Source organism: Pongo pygmaeus, chromosome 20 (genome assembly GCF_028885625.2).
Source record: "Pongo pygmaeus isolate AG05252 chromosome 20, NHGRI_mPonPyg2-v2.0_pri, whole genome shotgun sequence".
Taxonomy (NCBI): Eukaryota; Metazoa; Chordata; class Mammalia; order Primates; family Hominidae; genus Pongo; species Pongo pygmaeus.
In genome coordinates, this window is record NC_072393.2 from 41,727,173 (window position 1) to 41,746,492 (window position 19,320).

A 19,320-nucleotide genomic window follows, 5' to 3' on the forward strand; every position below is an offset into this window, starting at 1 on the left:
TTAGAAAGGGGGGGGGGTCTAGTTAAAACAATTTTACAGAGATAAAGTAGGCAAAAAAGTTAAAAGGATAAATGGTTACAGGAAAGTTAATAGTTCCAGGTGCAGGGGCTTTAAGATTATTACAAGGTGATAGACGCGGGGCTTTGGGGCATAATCAATCGGATGAATTCCTGGGAACTGTGGTATAGCTTGCCACAGTATCTTATCAGTTAATTGCACTGTTGGATGTGCTGGGAGTCAGCTTGCACAAGTTAAGTCCTTGAGGAAGGGGCTGCCAGTGAAAGAGACAAAATGGAGTCCATCTGGTGCTCTTAGCTAAGGGAGAGTCAATTCAGGTGGAAACAAGGCTAGGTGATTAAAGGAAAGGGAGAGTCTAAAAACAGGGTTAGTAAAAACCAGGTTGGGCATTACGCTACTAAGATATCAAAACCAGGAACTTACTTCCTTTAAAACAATTCCAAACTAACTCGCTGTGCCTTACACAGAAATTTCCCACAAGAAATATGATTTTATGAAGCCTGAGAAGTTGTTGCTGTTAGGACAGACACCAAAACTAAAAATTGGTTTAGTTAGCAACAACAACAAAATGCCATTTTAACTGGCTGTCCTTATCAGAGACAGTCCACTAAATAATACAACTGGCAAAAAGTGAGATTTTTTAAAGGTTGGGGTGCTTTATTATTAACATAACATAAACCAGGAATGTATTTTATTTAATAAACCTCAACCTGCGGGTCACTCCCTCCCTTCCAGGCGTTCTGCAACAAAACACCTGCCTAGAAATCAAAGGGCGTTTTACCCGAGTGGGCTGAAAAAGCCCCGTTTTTACCTTTAATCTCGAGACAATACGGGTCAGAGCTCAGGAAACTACATCAGCGCCAGTGCGAGCGCCCACGAGTCCGGTGGACTGATGAGGAAGGGCCGGGAGGCAGCCTGAGTCCCAGTTCCCGCTGTGGCAATAGCCGATTTCCCACCGCGGACACTGAAGGCCAGGACTCCAAGCTGCTGACCCTCCAGCGTCCCATGTCCGGCAGGCACGTGGCCGAACAGCCCCAGACTGAGAAATCACACTTCCCACTGTGCACCTGGAGGCCACCTGCAGACCCAGCTTGCGCCAGTCTTCTGGAAACGGCGACCAATGGCAAACGCGATCAGATGTTACTAGGCAGACAGTCCGTTTCCAGGCAACACAGAAAGAAGGAACGCTCTCAGTCAGCCTCAAATAGACGGAGCTTTCAGCCAATGGATGTGCAGGTTCCCTCCACATTAGCCAATAAGAAGTGCTTGGGGCCTACCTGCCTACAAGCACAGCAAAAGCTTTCCTGCGCATTTCTGCGCTGGAATGGCTACCTGTCGCGCCAAATCAAAACTTTACAATCACCCTTGGTGCTGTTTCCTGCACTTTCTTGGAGATTTGCACCAGGCGCTGGAGACCCTCCCACCTGGCTCATGCCCGCCACCCGGTGAACACCAAGACCCAACCTTCTGCACCACCAGTCTCGTTATCAACGAACAGGCTAGTAAATTATTGAAGGGGTGGCCTGCCCCTCCACACCTGTGGGTGTTTCTCCTCAGGTGGAACGAGAGACTGAGAAAAGAAAGAGACACAAAGTATAGAGAAAGAAAAGTGGGCCCAGGGGACCCGCGCTCAGCACAGGGAGGACCTACGCGGACACTGGTCTCTGAGTTCCCTCAGTATTTATGGATCATTATCTCTACCATCTCGCAGAGGGGGATGTGGCAGGACAATAGGGTAATAGTGGGGAGAGGGTCAGCAGGAAAACATGTGAACAAAGGTCTGTGTGTCATAAATAAGTTTAAGGAAAGGTGCTGTGCCTTGACGTGCACTTGATACAAACATCTCGGTGCATTAAAGAGCAGTATTGCCGCGTGTGTCTCACCTCCAGCCTTAAGGCTGTTTTCTCCTATCTCAGTAAATAGAACATACAATCGGGTTTTACACCAAGACATTCCATTGCCCATGGGCGAGTAGGAGACAGATGCCTTCCTCTTATCTCAACTGCAAAGAGGCCTTCCTCTTTCACTAATCCTCCTCAGCACAGACCCTTTATGGGTGTCAGGCTGGGGGATGGTCAGGTCTTTCCCTTCCCACGAGGCCATATCTCAGGCTATCACATGGGGAGAAACCTTGGACAATACCTGGCTTTCCTAGGCAGAGGTCCCTGCGGCCTTCTGCAGTGTATTGTGTCCCTGGGTACTTGAGATTAGACAACGGTGATGACTTTTAACAAGCATACTGCCTTCAAGCACTTTTTTAACAAAGCATAGCCCTAAATCCATTAAACCTTGAGTCAACAGCACTTGTCTCTGCGAGCACAGGGTCGGGGCTAGGGTTACAGATTAACAGCATCTCAAGGCCGAAGAATTTTTCTTAGTATAGAACAAAATGGAGTCTCTTACGTCTACTTCTTTCTACATAGACACAGTAACAGTCTGATCTCTCTTTCTTTTCCCCACAGAAGAAAGGAAGGAAGGGAGGGAGGAAAAGAAAAAGAAAAAGAAACCTTAAGCATTTTTTACAGATGAGGGTTCTGCTCTCCCTTAGTTCAGCCGTGCTGTGGGGGAAGGGGAAGGAGTGTGGTAAGATGGCAGAGGAGGAAATAAAATATGGATGGCTTCTGCCTTTTCAGTTCTTTTCCTCATTTCCTGGCTTACTGTTCCTGCTTTCTGACTGCTTTGTGGTGAAGCTTCAGAATTGGGGAGAAAAAGAGGCCAGAACTGGTGGCTTATGCCTATAATCCCAGCACTTTGGGAGGTCGAGGCAGGCAGATAACTTGAGGTCAGGTTATAAATGTTTAATACCTAAAATGATCAATACCTGAAAAAAAATTTTTTTTTTTTGAGACGGAGTCTCACTCTGTCACCCAGGCTGGAGTGCAGTGGCGCGACCTTGGCTCACTGCAACCTCTGCCTCCCGGGTTCAAGAGATTCTCCTGCCTCTCCTGAGTAGCTGGGATTACAGGTGCGCACCACCACGCCCGGCTAATTTTTGTATTTTTAGTAGAGATGGGGTTTCACCATGTTGGCCAGGCTGGTCTTGAACTCCTGACCTCAGGTGATCCACCTGCCTTGGCCTCCCAAAGTGCTGGGATTACAGGCATGAGCCACCACACCTGACCGATACTAAACTATTTTAAGAATCCTGAAAAATCAATAAATGAGAATGCCAAAAAAAAAAAAATACAGCAAAGGCATCATTAAAAAGCACAGTAAACACGACTGGCCAATAAACACATATGAAAAGATGCTTGACTCACTTGTAATCAAGGTAATAATTTTTTTTTTTTTTGAAACCAGGTCTCCAACACTCAGGCTGGAGTGCAGTGGCATAATCACAGCTTACTGCAGCCTCGACTTCCCAGACTCAAGTGATCCGTCCACCTCCGCCTCCCAAGTAGCTGAGACCACAGGCACATGCCACCGCACCCAACTAATTTTTGTATTTTTTGTAGAGGAGTTTTGCCATGTTGCCCAGCCTGGTCTCGTACTTCTGGGCTCAAGCAATCCTCCTGCCTTGGCCTTCCAAAGTGCTGGGATTATAGGTGTTAGCCACCGTGCCTGGCCCAGTGTAATAAATATTGAAACTTATAGCAGAGGTAGGGAAATATGAACACTCATATTCAATGATCAAAGGGATTCAAAACTGGAACAATGGTGGAGCCACAATTTGGCAATAAGCCGTGAAGCTGAAAGTGTATACAGCCTATAACGAACAATTTTATATCTAGGTAATACTTTAGATTCCTGACTCTTTAAGGAAATCAGAAAATACACAAAATGATATTCAATATAGCATCTTTATTACCACAGAAACTCACTTATGTCCTTAATCATTGTTTAATATAATATATAAGCATGTTTAATACAAACACATCAAGGATCGGGCTGGAATCTTTTCCATTCTATAGAAAAGCACTAACCATCCATTAAAGCAGGTAGCTACTTTCAGAGCATGATGTGAGCTGCAAAAAGTTGCCCTGACTTATGCCCCCTCAACACAACCACTCACCATAATGTCTAAAATTACACCCTTGAAGACATTCATTGTGGTTAGGGTAGCATCTACCAAAGCTGTTCCTATTCCAGATATTCGAACTCCACGATATCTGGAGAATTCCACGATAAATTTGAGATACACGCAGTTAAATAAAAATGTCTTTACTAAATCTTTGACAAACTGATCATGTATATTTTGAATTCCTCAAAAGTAGATTTTTTTTTTTTTTTTTTTTTTTTTTTGAGGCTGAGTTTAACTCTTGTTGCCCAGGTTGGAGTGCAATGGCAAAATCTCGGCTCACTGCAACCTCCATTTCCTGGGTTCAAGCAATTCTCCTGCCTCAGCCTCCCGAGTAGCTGGGATTACAGGCGCACAACACCACGCCCGGCTAATTTTGTATTTTTAGTAGAGACAGGGTTTCACCATGTTGATCAGGCTGGTCTCCAACTCCTGACCTCAAGTGATCTGCTTGCCTTGGCCACCCAAAGTGTTGGGATTACAGGCGTGAGCCACCGTGCCTGGCCAAAAGTAAATGTTTTATGTTTTGCTTTATTTGCCTATTTTCCCAAGAAATCTTTCTTTCAAATACCATCAAGAATTAGTATTCCTTGAAGCAAACTTCTGGAGAATGTTTAATTTAGGGGTCAAACACAGGCCTTCTGGAGGTATTTGGTGCTTGGGAAAAGAAACACTGACCTATTAGCAAAGATAGATTTTGTAATAAATTCTAAATAAACCCAATTGTGAAAAATAGAATCTTCATAATGAAGGTGGTCTAGAATTTGCTTTCAGAAGCTATTTCATCTAAGTTTTATTAGGATTATTTTACCTGTGCAGAATTAATTGGTAAAATCTTTAGGATTATCTATTCCTTAAAGTTTTTATAAGTATCAGATTTTTTACTTAAACAGAGAGTTCACACACACACACACACACACACACACACACACACACTTTTTGTTAATCTATTTGGGTTATACAGTGAGTTAATTGTAAAACATATTCCTTTTGGGGAAAAAATGTAATCCTACATTTTTACTTGTATTGGAATGAATATACATGTTTGTGCATGTGTGCATGTATAGTTTTACCATATTATGTTTATTTATTTATTTTTGAAACAGGGTCTGGCTCTGTCACCCAGGCTGGAGTGCAGTGGCGTGATCTTGGCTCACCGCAACCTCTGCCTCCTGAGTTCAAGCAATTCTCCGGCCTCAGGCTCCCCAGTAGCTTAGATTACAGGTGCCCGCCACCATGACAGGCTAGTTTTTGTATTTTTAGTAGAGATGGGGTTTTGCTCTGTTGGTCAGGCTGGTCTCGAACTCCTGACTTCAAGTGATCCACCCACCTCGGCCTCCCAAAGTGCTGGCATTACAGGTATGAGCCACTGTGCCCGGCCTAGGTTTGCCTTATAATTTAAAAAATCTTCTTGATATAATCTAGAGTTGTGTCTCTTTTGTCATCATTAATACTCTAAATGTATTATCTTTCATTTTCTCTTCCTTGATTATAACTGCCAAAATCTAATCACTATTAACATTGAATCAAGTCTAATATTCTCCATTCTCTTAATTTCTACTTTCTACTGTACTTGGCTGTTCCTTTTTTTTTTTTTTTTTGACAGACTCTTTCTTTGTTACCCAGGCTGAGTGCAGTGGCGTGATCTCATCTCACCACAACCTCCGCCTCCCGGGTTCAAGTGATTCTCCTGCCTTAGCCTCCCAAGTAGCTGGGATTACAGGCATGCGCCACCATGTCCGGCTAATTTTGTATTTTTAGTAGAGATGGGGTTTCTCAGTGTTGGTTAGGCTGGTCTCAAACTCCCAACCTCGGGTGATCTGCCTGCCATGGCCTCCCAAAGTGCTGGGATTACAGGCATGAGACACCACACCTGGCCACTTGGCTGTTCTTTACTTGGGTTGGTTTTATTTTGTTGTTTCCCTTTTCTTGATGGAAATACTTATTCATTCCCTCAACACATTCATCTGTGTGACAGGCCTGGTGTTGCTGCTGTGGGTAAGTGAAGAAGACGAAGACTGTATCCACAAATAAGATTTCCTTACCACATTACAGGGCATTAATTTCTCACTGAACAGAACTTTGATAATATCTGACAAGGTTAGATGTGCAGGCATCTCACTGTCATTCATTTCTACATAGTCTATAATTTTGGTTTAGATTTTAAACATTTTATTATTGAAATTTCAAACACATACAAAAGTAGAAATATTAGAACAATAAATCTCCATGAACAAACCACTCCACTTAAATTATCAACATGTTGCCAATTTAGTTTCCGGCTCTCTTTGCCAATTATTTTTCTTTTGCTGAAATATTTTAATCCAAATGTGTCTATCTTCATTTCATAGTATGTATCTCTAACACATAGGATCTTTTATTTTTTATAATCACATTGACATAATCCCTAACCAAATTAATATATGTAAACATCATTTAATATTTAGTCCATGTCCACACTTCCCTCACTGTCTCCAAAATGGCTTTTTATGTTTTGTTCAAACCAGGTCCAAGTAATGCCAACGTACTGAATTTAGTTGATATGTCTCTTTAAGTCTCTTTTAATCTGTTAATGGTTGCCCTTCCCCTTGTATTTTCATGCTACCTGTTAGTTGAAGAAATCAGGTAATTTGCTCTGTAGAATTTCACACATTCTGGATCTGTTTGGCTTCTTCCTTGTGGTGCCCTTTATAGCCAGCCCTCCATATGTGCAGATTCAACCAACCTCAAATAGAAAATACTCAAAAAAAAAAAAACCAATAAAAATGAAAATACAATAAAAAATAATGCAAATTGAAAAATACAGTATAACAACTATTTACATAGTATTTACATTGTGTTAGGTATAAGTGATCTAAAGATAATTTAAAGTATACAGGAAGATGTGAGTAGGTAATATGCAAATACATACTATGCCATTTTATACAAGGGACTTGAGCATCCTCAGATTTTACCATCAGTGGAGGATCCTGGAACCAATTCCCCATGGATACCAAGGGATGACCATACACTGTTCATCTAGTCCCTGTCTGCTTTCCGTTTATTATTCCAGTAATAAGGCTTTGTAGATGGTGGTGTGGACTTCCTATTGCATTATGTCAGGAAGTGTGTGTGTTGTCTGATAGACCCATTTTTATTAAGGTTAAAACAGATCAAAGGGTTCAGAGGTGGCCAGCTTGATAGATCCACCATAAAAATCTCGCTATAAAATATTTCACCTATTAGTTGTAATGCCCATTGAAGATCGTGTTTTCTGGACCCATTATTCCATTAAGGTCTAGAAAATGGTGATTTTTCTAATCCTATAATTCCTTCTAGATTTATTAGACTTCTTTATAAAAGAAAAACCCACTAAAAAAAAAAGTTTTGTTTTGAGACAGGGTCTCACTCTGTCACCCAGGCTGGAGTGCAGTGGCACGATCTCAGCTCACTGCAAACTCTGCCTCTTGGGTTCAAGCAATCCTCCCACCTGAGCCTGGGACTACAGGTGTGTGCCACCATGCCTGGCTAATTTTTGTATTTTTAGTACAGACAGGGTTTCACCATGTTGACCAGGTTGGTCTCAAACTCCTGGCCTCAAGTGATCCACCTACCTTGTCCTCCCAAAGTGCTGGGATTACAGGTGTGAGCCCCTGTGCCAGGCCAAATCCATTTGAATTTGATGAACTTCTGGTGACCCTGAAATTTGGTTCACATGGGAAAAGGAAACTCAGTGACAATTTTTCCTCTGATTTATTGATTTCAAGAATAATGAGTTGGGCTGGGTGCGGTGGCTCATGCCTGTAACCCCAGCACCTTTGGAGGCCAAGAAGGGAGGATCACTTGAGCCCAGAAGTTCAAGACCAGCCTGGGCAACATAGTGAGACCCTTTCTCTAAAAAAAAAAAAAAAAATTTAGATGGGAGAATCACTTGAGCCCAGGAGGAATGGTACAGTGAACTATGCTTGTGCCACTGTACTCCAGCCTGGAGGACAAAGTGACACCCTGTCTCAAAAAAAAAAAATTATAAATTGGTGCTCTAGCATCTTTCATAGGTTACCGAATTATGCAGCCACAATCAAGGAAACTATCAAATTATTGGTGGGATCACATCAAAAACTCAACTTGAAACAACTCCTATTGGTTGAAGATATGCCATTTTGAGCATCAAAAAGTATACTGACTTATAGAATGATGTTTTGTTTCTTTCCCACAGGAGTTTTATACACACACATAAATATACACAACAATATTAAATTCCTAGGTGGTTAATTTCTTTTAAGCCACATTTTTGATAGTTTCTAATTAATTTTAAACTGTGGTCAGACAACAGGGATTGTAAGCCTTTTCCTTTTTGCAATTATGGGAAAATCGTTTCCTATTTCCCTCTAATTCTTCAACAGCTGTATTACTAGTGACCTCACATTCAAGAAATTCATTTTTGGCATGAAATTTCTAATGCAGCTCAAGTGCTGAAGAACTTCCTACATTCACTACAATCTAAATTTTACCTAGAATAAATTATGTTTAATAATTTCTGAGAGGTGACAGGAGGCATTTCTACATTTATTATGTCTACAGATCTTCCTTTTATGTGAATTCACTAATACTAATGACAATAATAATAATTATAGATAATATTTACAGAATACATGCTATATGACTGTGATTCCTCCAAGTATTAACTACTTACTCCTTGCAACAATCCTATTCCACAGTGTGGCAGGCTGACTCTAAACAGGCCCCCCAATGGTCCTGTCTCCAGGACTTATTCACACTCTTGTATCATCCCCTTCTCTTGAGTGTGGGCTATCCTAGTAACTTACTTCTACCAGTAGAAGGTGAGGGAATGTTACTTCCATGATTAGATTATACAAGATGGTAACTTCCATCATGCTAGCAGACTCTCCTCCCTTTTGGCTTGCATGCCTTGATGAAGCAAGCAGCCATGTTGATGAGGCTATTGTGGCCAGGAACTGCAGTCAGCATTCAGCCAACAGCCAGCTAGAAACTGAGAATCTCAATGCAACAGGCCTCACGGAAATACATTTGGGTAACAACTATGTTAGTCTAGATGTGGATCCTTCCCCAGTTGAGCCTTCAGATGAGACCTCAGCCCTGGCTGAAATCTGTAGCCTTGCAAGAGACCCTGAAGCAGAGGACCCAACTAAGTCATGCCTATACTCCTGATCCAAATTATAAGATATAATTGTATGTTATTTTATGCTACTAAGTTTGTGGTAATTTATTACACAGCAATAAATAACTAATACATATAAGTACTATTATTACCATTTTACAAGTCAGCAAAATGAGGCACAGAAGCTTAGTATCTTGTCCAATAAATCAAACTGGTAATCAAGTGGAGAAAGGGAGATAATGACAGATAAGGCTAAAGATTTTCCTACATTCATTACATTATTCTCTCATAGGAATTTGCTGAAGATAAACCACGTTTAAATGGTGTTGGAAGGCTTTTAAATCAACATATTCTTTCTCTAATATAAAATTTATTATGCTTGGAATTGAGCATGAAACACATTTTCTCAAAAATGAATTTTCTGATGTTCTGTAACATCATATACATTTGAAGGCTTTCTTCTATTAAATTCCATTATGAATCTTCTGATGTTGAGTAAGGTGTGAATGCTGTCTAAAGGCCTTCTTACACTCCTTACACTTGTAGGGCTTCTCACCAGTATGAATTCTCTGGTGTTGAGTAAGAAATGAATAAAGTCTAAAAGCCTTACCACATTCCTTACATTCATAAGGTTTCTCACCAGTGTGAATACTCTGATGTTGGGTAAGTTGTGAGAGCAGTCTAAAAGGTTTTCTACATTCCTTACATTCATAAGGTTTCTCACCAGTGTGAATACTTTGATGCTGAGTAAGTTGTGAGAGCAGTCTAAAGGCCTTTCCACACTCTTCACATTCATAGGGTCTCTCACCAATATGAATGCTCTGGTGTGAAATAAGCTGTGAGTAACTACTAAAGGTCTTCCAACATTCCATACATTCATAGGGTTTCTCACGAGTATGTATTCTCTGATGGCGAACTAGTTGTTGTCTTAATCTAAAAGTCTTCCCACATTCCTTACATTCGTAGGGTTTCTCACCAGTATGAATACTCTGATGAACAGTAAGTTGTTGGCATATTCTAAAAGCCTTTCCACATTCCTTACATTCATAGGGTTTCTCACCAAAATGAATTTTCTGATGTACTCTAAGGTCTGGACCACATACAAAGGCTTTCCCACATTCCTTACATTCATAGAGCTTTTCAGCAGTATGAAGTCTCTGATGGCGTGTAAGGTGTGTACACTGTCTAAAGGTCTTTCCACAGTCCTTACATTCATAGGGTTTCTCACCAGTGTGAATTCTCTGATGTCGAGCCAGTTGCTGATGTACTCTAAAGGCCTTTCCACATTCCTTACATTCATAGGGTTTTTCACCCGTATGAAGTCTCTGATGTTGAGTAAGTTCTTGGAGCACTGTAAAGGCCTTCCCACACTCCTTACATTCATAGGGTTTCTCACCGGTGTGAAGTTTGTGATGTCGAATAAGATGTGCACGCTGTCTAAAGGCCTGCCCACATTCCTTACACTTATAAGGTTTCTCACCAGTATGAATTCTCAGGTGTTGACTAAGTGTTGAGCGACGAATAAAGGTCTTTCTACACTCCTTACACTCATACACCTTTTCTCCATTATGAACGATCTGATACTCAGTAAGAAAATTGTGCCTTTTGTAAGTGGTCATTTTTTCAGAGGTAATTTTCACTTGCCCAAAATATCCCTCTTGTTGTTCCTTTTCCCCCTCAATCTTGCTTTTGCATTCCCAATCATTCCTAAAAATGGAACCCTGAAGGCTATAGCTTTTAATTCTTTCCATTATATCCCACTGAAATGAATATATTTCATAAATGTCCTTTTCTGGAGATAAAGTATTGGTCCTGTATCTGGACTCCAAATCTGAAAGAAAACAAGAAAGAAAATACATACTGTTTTCCTGTTCCAGAAAGAAAAAACAAACAAAAAAACCACTTCTATAGAGAAATAAAAGGCACCTAAAATAATGCCTGTTACAAGTTGAATGGATTAGACAGTTCTCAAACATAGACATTTCTGCCACAGTCTTACGTATGTGTACCTAAAAAACCTTATCTTCTACAAAAGTACACACTAAAAATTACTGTGTTCAGAAGAAAAATAGGCCCGGAGCAGGACCACTTAATTCTATGCTTTTTTTTTTTTTTTTTGAGACACAGTCTTGCTCTGTCACCCAGGCTGGAGTGCAGTGGCACAATCTCGGCTCACTGCAACCTCCGCCCCCCGGGTTCAAGCAATTCTCCTGCCTCAGCCCTCCTAGTAGCTGGGATTACAGGCACACACCCCCAAGCCCCGCTAATATTTTTATGTGTATTTTTCGTAGACACAGGGTTTTACCATGTTGGCCAGACTGGTCTCGAACTCCTGACCTCAGGTGATCTGCCCGCCTCAGCCTTCCAAAGTGCTGGGATTACAGGTGTGAGCCACCATGCCCAGCTAATTCTATGCATCTTTAATCAGTAGAACACTAACAAATAAAATAGTTGACATCTAAAGGGATAAAGCAAAAGACAGCTCAGCATGGCTAAAATCCACTTCATGTGTATTAAAATGCACAAAAATAAAGAGGCAATGCTAGACTTCAGGTCCTGAGACACTGCACAGAAAATAAAGCCCGGAGCCAGTGAGGACATCATTAAGGTGGGAGTAAAGTAAAGTGCAGCCTGTCTTTAGATAAGAGGCCACGCAAGGTTGATGGTACATTCCTCTCGGGAGGGAGCCCTGGCTGCAGACATTGATTATTAATTTTCTTAAAACAGGGGTGAAAGGGCTCCTGATAATAAAGCATCATGTAGAAGGCCTTTGTCTTTCCTACTGAACATTATAAATATACCTCCACTAAGCTAGCTCCACTGGACTAGGAAAATTACTCATGAGCCAATCATCTTCTACATTATACACAATTCTTTTGTCACTATTTTGCTAATGTGTACCATGGGACAGATTGCACTCTCATCATTTTGAAAAAGGGAAACACAGCAAATAAAGAGTCCAGGAGTGCAGGAAGGGCTGGTGATTAGGAAAGCAAGTCAAAGCAGTGAAGCCCTGTTTTAAGTGTGGATAAGAATCACCTAGAGATTTGTTTAAACTATGCAGAGGTGTTTTTAACTGACTGAAACCATCTATAGGACAAAGTCCTCGGCAAGTAATTGTTTTGTTCTTGTTTATATTCTCCAAGAAATTATTGGGATGCTGATCAATATTTGAGTCTCTCTATTTCAATGTTTTCAATGCTATCTCTTTACCATTAGAATAAAATATAAATACCTGAGCATAAATAATAAAGCTGCTGCTTGTCAACAAATCTCTTCTCCCATTTATTCTCTCTGTTCATAGCACACTGGCCTCTTTCAACGCACAAAATGCCCCACAACTGTTCCAAATAAATAGGACTCTTCACAGGCTGCTCCTTCTTTGAGGAATCCTCTGACACTGCATGGTTGGCTGGTTTTCATTCTCAGCCTCAAATCAAAATCACTTCTTCACAAAGGCTAGTCCTGTTGGCCCTATTTAAGTCTATGCACTTTACGCTTGTCTTACTCCATTTTCTGTTGCTTATAACGAAGTATCTGAAAATGGATAATTTATCAAGAAAAGGAATGTATTATTATTATTTCTACTCTACTCTGACAGATTAAGGAGTTTCTTAACAATTATGGGGGCTGAGAACTCCAAAGTTGAGGGACTGCATCTGGTGAGGGCCTTCTTGCTGGTGAGGACCCTGCAGAGTCCCAAGGCAGTGCACAGACCATCAATGGGTAATGGGGGCTGAGTGTGCTAGCTCAGGTGTCTCTTTTGCTTCTTACGAAGCCATGTGTCCCACTCCCATAATAACTCATTAATCCATTAAGCCATGAAAGCCCTTGTGACCCATTCACCCCTCATAGGTCCCACCCATTGGGGATTAAGTTTCAACATGAGTTTTGGAGGAGACAAACATTCAAACCATAGCAACACTCTATCTTAGCATATCTCAGCACACTCTTCTTTTTTTTTTTTTTTTTTTTTTTTTTTTGAGATGGAGTTTCTTGTTGCCCAGGCTGGAGTGCAATGGTACAATCTCAGCTCACTGCAACCTCTCCCTCCTGGGTTCAAGTAATTCTCCTGCCTCAACCTCCCAAGTAGCTGGGATTACAGGCATCCACCACCAGGCTCGGCTAATTTTTCTGTATTTTTAGTAGAGACAGGGTTTCACCATGTTGGCCAGGCTGGTCTCGAACTCCTGACCTCAGATGATCTGCCCGCTTCAGCCTCCCAAAGTTCTGGGATTACAGCGTGAGACACTGCGCCTGGCCATGCACATTCTTTTTCATATTTATAACACTTTCTCCAATTTTTTAATAATATGTTTATTAATTTTCTCATATTATTCTGTTAGTTTAGTTAATCTGTTAGTTAAGTGTTATCCTTGAATTACCCCCAGGGCAGAAACAATCTCTATTGTCACCATTAATAAACAAATCCCAAATACATAATAGATATTACCAGTTTAATTCTCATAATTATATAATCATTAATTAATATGTATATCTGCCTCTAATCTTTATACCAGAGGTCCCCAACCCCCAGGCCACAGACCAGTCCATGGTCTGTTGGGAACCGGGCTGCACAGCAGAAGGTGAGCAGCAGGTGAGCGAGCATGACCGCCTGAGCTCGGCCTCCTGTCAGATCAGCGGTGACTTTAGATTCTCATAGGACCGTGAACCTTATTGTGAACTGTGTATGGGAGGGATCTAGGTTGCACACTCCTTATGAGAATCTAATGCCTGATTATCTGAGGTGGAACAGTTTCATCCCAAAACCACCTACCATTTTCTCCTGCCCCAGTCCATGGAAACATTGTCTTCCACAAAGCCGGTCCCTGGTGTCAAAAAGGTAGGGACTGCTATTTTATACCATATTGTAATGATTTACTTATCTCTGCTAGAATTTATACTATGACTTATCAATGCTACACTTACTCAAACTTTTGTTGGCTGGGCACTGTGGCTCACACCTATAATCCCAGCACTTTGGGAGGCCGAGGGGGCAGATCACCTGAGGTCGGGAGTTCGAGAACAGCCTGACCCACTTGGAGATAAACCCCGTCTCTACTAAAAATACAAAATTAGCTGAGCGTGGTGGCAAATGCCTGTAATCTTAGCTACTCGGGAGGCTGAGGCAGGAAAATTGCTTGAATCCGGGAGGCGGAGGTTGGGGTGAGCCAAGATTGTGCCATTGCACTCCAGTGTGGGCAACAAGAGTGAAACTCCATCTCAAACAAAACAAAACTTTTGTTCCTTTATATCCTTCCCATGTCTGGTCCTATCCATTCCCATGTAGCCAACGCAACTAAAGTATTTTTTTTTTCAATCATGCTAACATTGAAAGGCTTATGAAATCCTGAGCAAAAAGTCATGGTAAATGGCAAGTACAGCAGAATGACTATCAAAAATGGAAGGGCATCTGGGGTCACCTGAATGCAACAGAGTAAAAATAAAGGCTATGTTGGATGTGGGCTCGAAGATCATGATCCAGATGGGGTACTTTCATGAAGAAAATCTAAAATGCTGAATGAAGTAAGCAAAGACATGGGTTGAGATGGTATAGGAAAGGAGGAGAATTTTTTTCTGTGACTACAGTATAAATGTGTAAAACTGGTGAAATGACCCAAAGAATAGTTTGTGATCACTGTGAGACAAAATAGGAAAAAACAAAATCATGAAACCAAAAGACATCTTCACTTCAGATTTTAAAACTCTTTCCTAAATATAGAACAGTAATATTGAAAAATACTACATTATAGAGAACCTATGAAATATAGCTACAGATCTTAGAAGAAATTTTATAGACACATTTAAATTCTTAGAGCAATAGAAATGAAGGAAAATATATGAGTATCCCACTCAAAAGTTAGAAAAAGAACAACAAAGTATACTGAGGAACAAAGAATGAAGAAAATAGATTAAAATGAAAGCAGAATTTCATTAATTAGATAACAGAAATGAAAGACATATAAAAAATCCAGGTTGGCCAGGCACGATGACTCATGCCTGTAAACCCAGCACTTTGGGAGGCTGAGGCCGGAGGATTGTTTGAGTCCAGGAGTTCAAGACCAGTCTGGGCAACATGGCAAAACCCTATCTCTACAAAAAATTAGTCAGGCATGGTGGTGCTTGCTTATAGTCCCAGCTACTCGGAAGGCTGAGGGAAAGAGGATCGTCTGAGCTCGGGAGGCGGACATTGCAATGAGCCATGATTATGCCACTGCCTGGGTGACAGAGCGACAACCTGTCTCAAAACAAACAAACAAAAAACCCAGGTTGTTTGGAAAACAGAAACAAAACAAAAACAATCAGTGGAACATAACCAATGGCTAAGATAATAAGAGAAAAAGGAAAGCATTCAAACAAAATAAAAAATGGCCACTAGCTATTCAGTGACAACTCCCCATAGAGCTCTCATTTTTTTTTTTTTTTTTTTTGAGACAGTCTCGCTCTGTCGACAGGCTGGAGTGTAGTGGCGCAGTCTCAGCTCACTGCAACCTCCGCCTCCCGGGTTCAAGTGATCTTCCTGCCTTAGCCTCCCGCGTAGGTGGGACTACAGGCGTGTGCTACCATGCCCAGCTAATTTTTTGTATTTTTAGTAGAAACAGGGTTTCACCATGTTGGCCAGGATGGTCTTGATCTCTTGACCTCGTGATCCACCTGCCTCAGCCTCCCAAAGTGCTGGAATTACAGGTGTGAGCCACTGCACCCAGCCGCTCTCACATTTTTTGTACATCTTGTTGGCAGAAGCACTACCTACCTTTGTTCTGGGATATCTTTTCAAGAATGTTTCTATACTATAACTAACAGCCTTGCAAGGTAGAGATAACATCTCTCTCTGATCAATATGCAGGTTCGCTTGCTTGTTCAGGATAATAAAGGTAATGTCTCCTTCCAAGCTAAGGCTACGTACACTTATTGCCCATGATGAATGATTTGGGTTAAGCTCAGTGTTCCTTTTCTATAAGGCAGCTCACTGCATGCTCAGGAACTATCTAGACCCATCCATATCAGCCTCATGGGACCTGCAGGCAAGGAGGAACTTGCAGGCAAGGAGGAACTTGCAGGCAAGGCTGTGCTGAGAGCAATCAAATCCTTTGTCTTTGACTGAGAGCATGTGTTTCCTGCCAGCATCCATGACACTACAGCAAGCTAACTTGTCAGCTTGCAAGTAGGGTGATGTTGTAGAAATAATATAGTTCTTGGCACACGTAAATAACTAACAAAACAGAATATTTTGAAAATTATAAGGGACTACTATGACAACCGAGGCTAATTACTAACAAAGTATAGAAAAAGTATTCAAGGCTGGGCACAATGGCTCACGTCTGTAATCCCAGCACTTTCGGAGGCCGAGGAGGGTGGATTGCTTGAAGTCAGGAGTTCGAGACCAGCCTGGCCAATATGGTGAAACCTCGTCTCTACTAAAACTACAAAAATTAGCCAGGTGTGATGGCAGGTGCCTACAGTCCCAGTTACTCGGGAGGCTGGGGCAGGAAATCACTTGAACCCAGGAGGCAGAGGTTGCAATGAGCCGAGATCACGCCACTGCACTCCAGGCTGGGTGACAGAGCAAGGATCCATCTCAAAAAAAAAAAAAAGAAAAGAAAGAAAGAAAAAGAAAAAGTAATCAAAGACCCACTCCAAAAATTATTTTGAAGATTATCAAAACTTGAGAAAGCACTCAATTATATTTAAAGTGGCCCAGAACATTTTATAAAACTTAATACTCCAAGTTAATCTTTGAGTATAAAAATGAAATCAGGCTGTGCGCAGTGGCTCACACCTGTCATTCCAGCACTTTGGGAGGCCAAGGCGGGCAGATCACCTGAGGTCGGGAGTTTGAGACCAGCCTGGCCAACATGGTGAAACTCTGTCGTACTAAAAATACAAAAATTAGCTGGGTGTGGTGGTGCATGCCTGTAACCCCAGCTACTCGGGAGGCTGAGGCAGGAGAATCACTTGAACCCGGGAGGTGGAGGTTAAGGTGAGCCAATATCATGTTACTGCACTCCAGCCTGGGCAACAGAGTGAGAAAAAAAAAAAGTCTTCTTTCTCTTTGCCCACACATATTCCCTTTGAAAAGTCAATTTCTCATGGCTTTCTTTGGTCACCAGATAGTCACCTAGAATAGGCAAAGCTTACAGAACAGAAAAATAAGTAGTTGGATGCCATGTAATAATACTACAGGGATTTGAATTAAGGATTGACATTTCATTTTAAATGAAATTGTGTAACTGGCTTTTAAGTACATTTTAAAAGGATTGGGTAGGTACTTGGGTCAATACTTCTGTTTGAGGTGTTCAAGCCACAAATATACAAATACATAGCTATCACTGATAAACCTGGGAAGCTGACCCCTTTAGTCTAGGTTGGCCTTCATGAGATCAGAATGCCCAGCTCCTGTGTATCAGGGTAACACCAGCTGACTCCCTGATATGGAGGTTCTGAAGGATGTCTCACCAGGACAGTCAGGGAGGTCAGGATTTCGTCTGTTTGTTTGTTTGGAGATGAAGTCTCACTCTGTCGCCCAGGCTGGAGTGCAGTGGCACAATCTTGGCTCACTGCAACCTCCACCTCCTGGATTCAAGCGATTCTCCTGCCTCAGCCTCCCAAGTAGCTGGGATTACAGGTATGCACCACCACGCCCTGCTAATTTTTGTATTTTTAGTAGAGACAGGGTTTCACCATGTTAACCAGGCTGATCTCGAACTCCAGAGTCAGGATTTGATCCCACCTGTGCTGCAACCTTCTGGGACCTCCTGTAGGAAGTGCTGTACCTGCTTTGGAAGAAGCAGTTCTCAGAGGAAATAACACCAACTGGTTCCTCCCCAAGAGATCCCAGAAACAAGAGGTGGAACTTAAGCTGGCTTGTATTTTTTTTGTCAAGGCTCTGACTCTGTATCTCAGTGGAAAATTCTATTCAAGAAGAAGAGGAGGGCCCCCAGCACTTTGGGAAGCTGAGGTGGGCAGATCACCTGAGGTCAGGAGTTCGAGACCAGCCTGGCCACCGTGGTGAAACCGAGTCTCTACTAAAAATACAAAAAATTTGCCAGGTGTGGTGTCACATGCCTGTAGTTCCAGCTACTCAGGAGGCTGAGGCAGGAGGATCACTTGAACCCAGGAGGCGGAGGTTGCAGTGAGCAGAGATTACGCCATTGCATTCCAGCCTGGGCTATAAGAGGGGAACTCTGTCTCAAAAAAAAAAAAAAAAAAAAAAAAAAGGAAGAACATAATTTCTTCTCTAGAACTAAAAAAATTCATATTTTCTCAGAATAATATACCAGTTTAATAATTTCTTTAACGCCCTTTGAAAATGTGAACTTACAGGCTGGGCACAGTGGCTCACGCCTGTAATCCCAGCACTTTGGGAGGCTGAGGTGGGTAGATCACCTGAGCTCAGGAGTTTGAGACTAGCCTGGGCAACATGGCAAAACCCCATCTCTACTAAACATACAAAAAATTAGCCAGGCGTGGTGGTATGCACCTATAATCCAGCTACTCGGGAGGCTGAGGCAGGAGGATCACTTGAACCTCAGGAGGTGGAGGCTGCAGTGAACCAAGATGGTGCTATTGCACTCCAGCCTGGGTCGCAGAGCAAGACTCTGTCTTAAAAAATATATATATATATATATATATATAAAATATATATACATATATAATATATATAATATATACATATAATATATATCATATATAAACATATATAATATATATAATATATATAATATAAATACAAATGTTAAAATGAAAATTAAAAATCTAACGGATAGCTTTAACAACAGGTTAGACTTAGCACAAGAGAAGACTAGTGAATAGAGACATGGCTTTGAAGACGATATCAAGGTTGAAAGGAATAAAAAAGAACAATAGATAGGCTGGGCGGTGGCTCATGCCTGTAATCCCAGCACTTTGGGAGGCTAAGGCGGGTGGATTGCTTTGAACTCAAACTCCACAAGTTCGAGACCAGCATGGCCAACATGGTGAAACCCTGTCTCTACTAAAAATACACACACAAAAAAGTAGCCAGGTGTGGTGGTGCTTGAGCCTGGGAAGTGGAGGCTGCAGTGAGCTGAGATTGTGCCACTGCACCCCAGCCTGGAAAACAGAGCCATGCCCTGTCTCAAAAAAAAAAAAAAAAACAGAAAAGAACATAAAAGATACATGGGAC

General features: G+C 41.6%; 1 protein-coding gene across 4 annotated transcripts in view; it reads right to left on the reverse strand.

The window, feature by feature from the left end:
* Positions 1–6,185: 6,185 nt before the first annotated feature.
* Positions 6,186–19,320, reverse strand: part of ZFP14 (ZFP14 zinc finger protein) — a 42,585-nt gene continuing 29,450 nt past the window's right edge. For all 4 annotated transcript variants that reach the window (XM_054462339.2, XM_054462338.2, XM_054462337.2 and 1 more), the window contains one exon: positions 6,186–10,986. In XM_054462339.2, the coding sequence (XP_054318314.1) occupies positions 9,620–10,986 (1,367 nt within the window). In that variant the 3' untranslated portion in view covers positions 6,186–9,619. The remainder of the gene's footprint in view (positions 10,987–19,320) is intronic.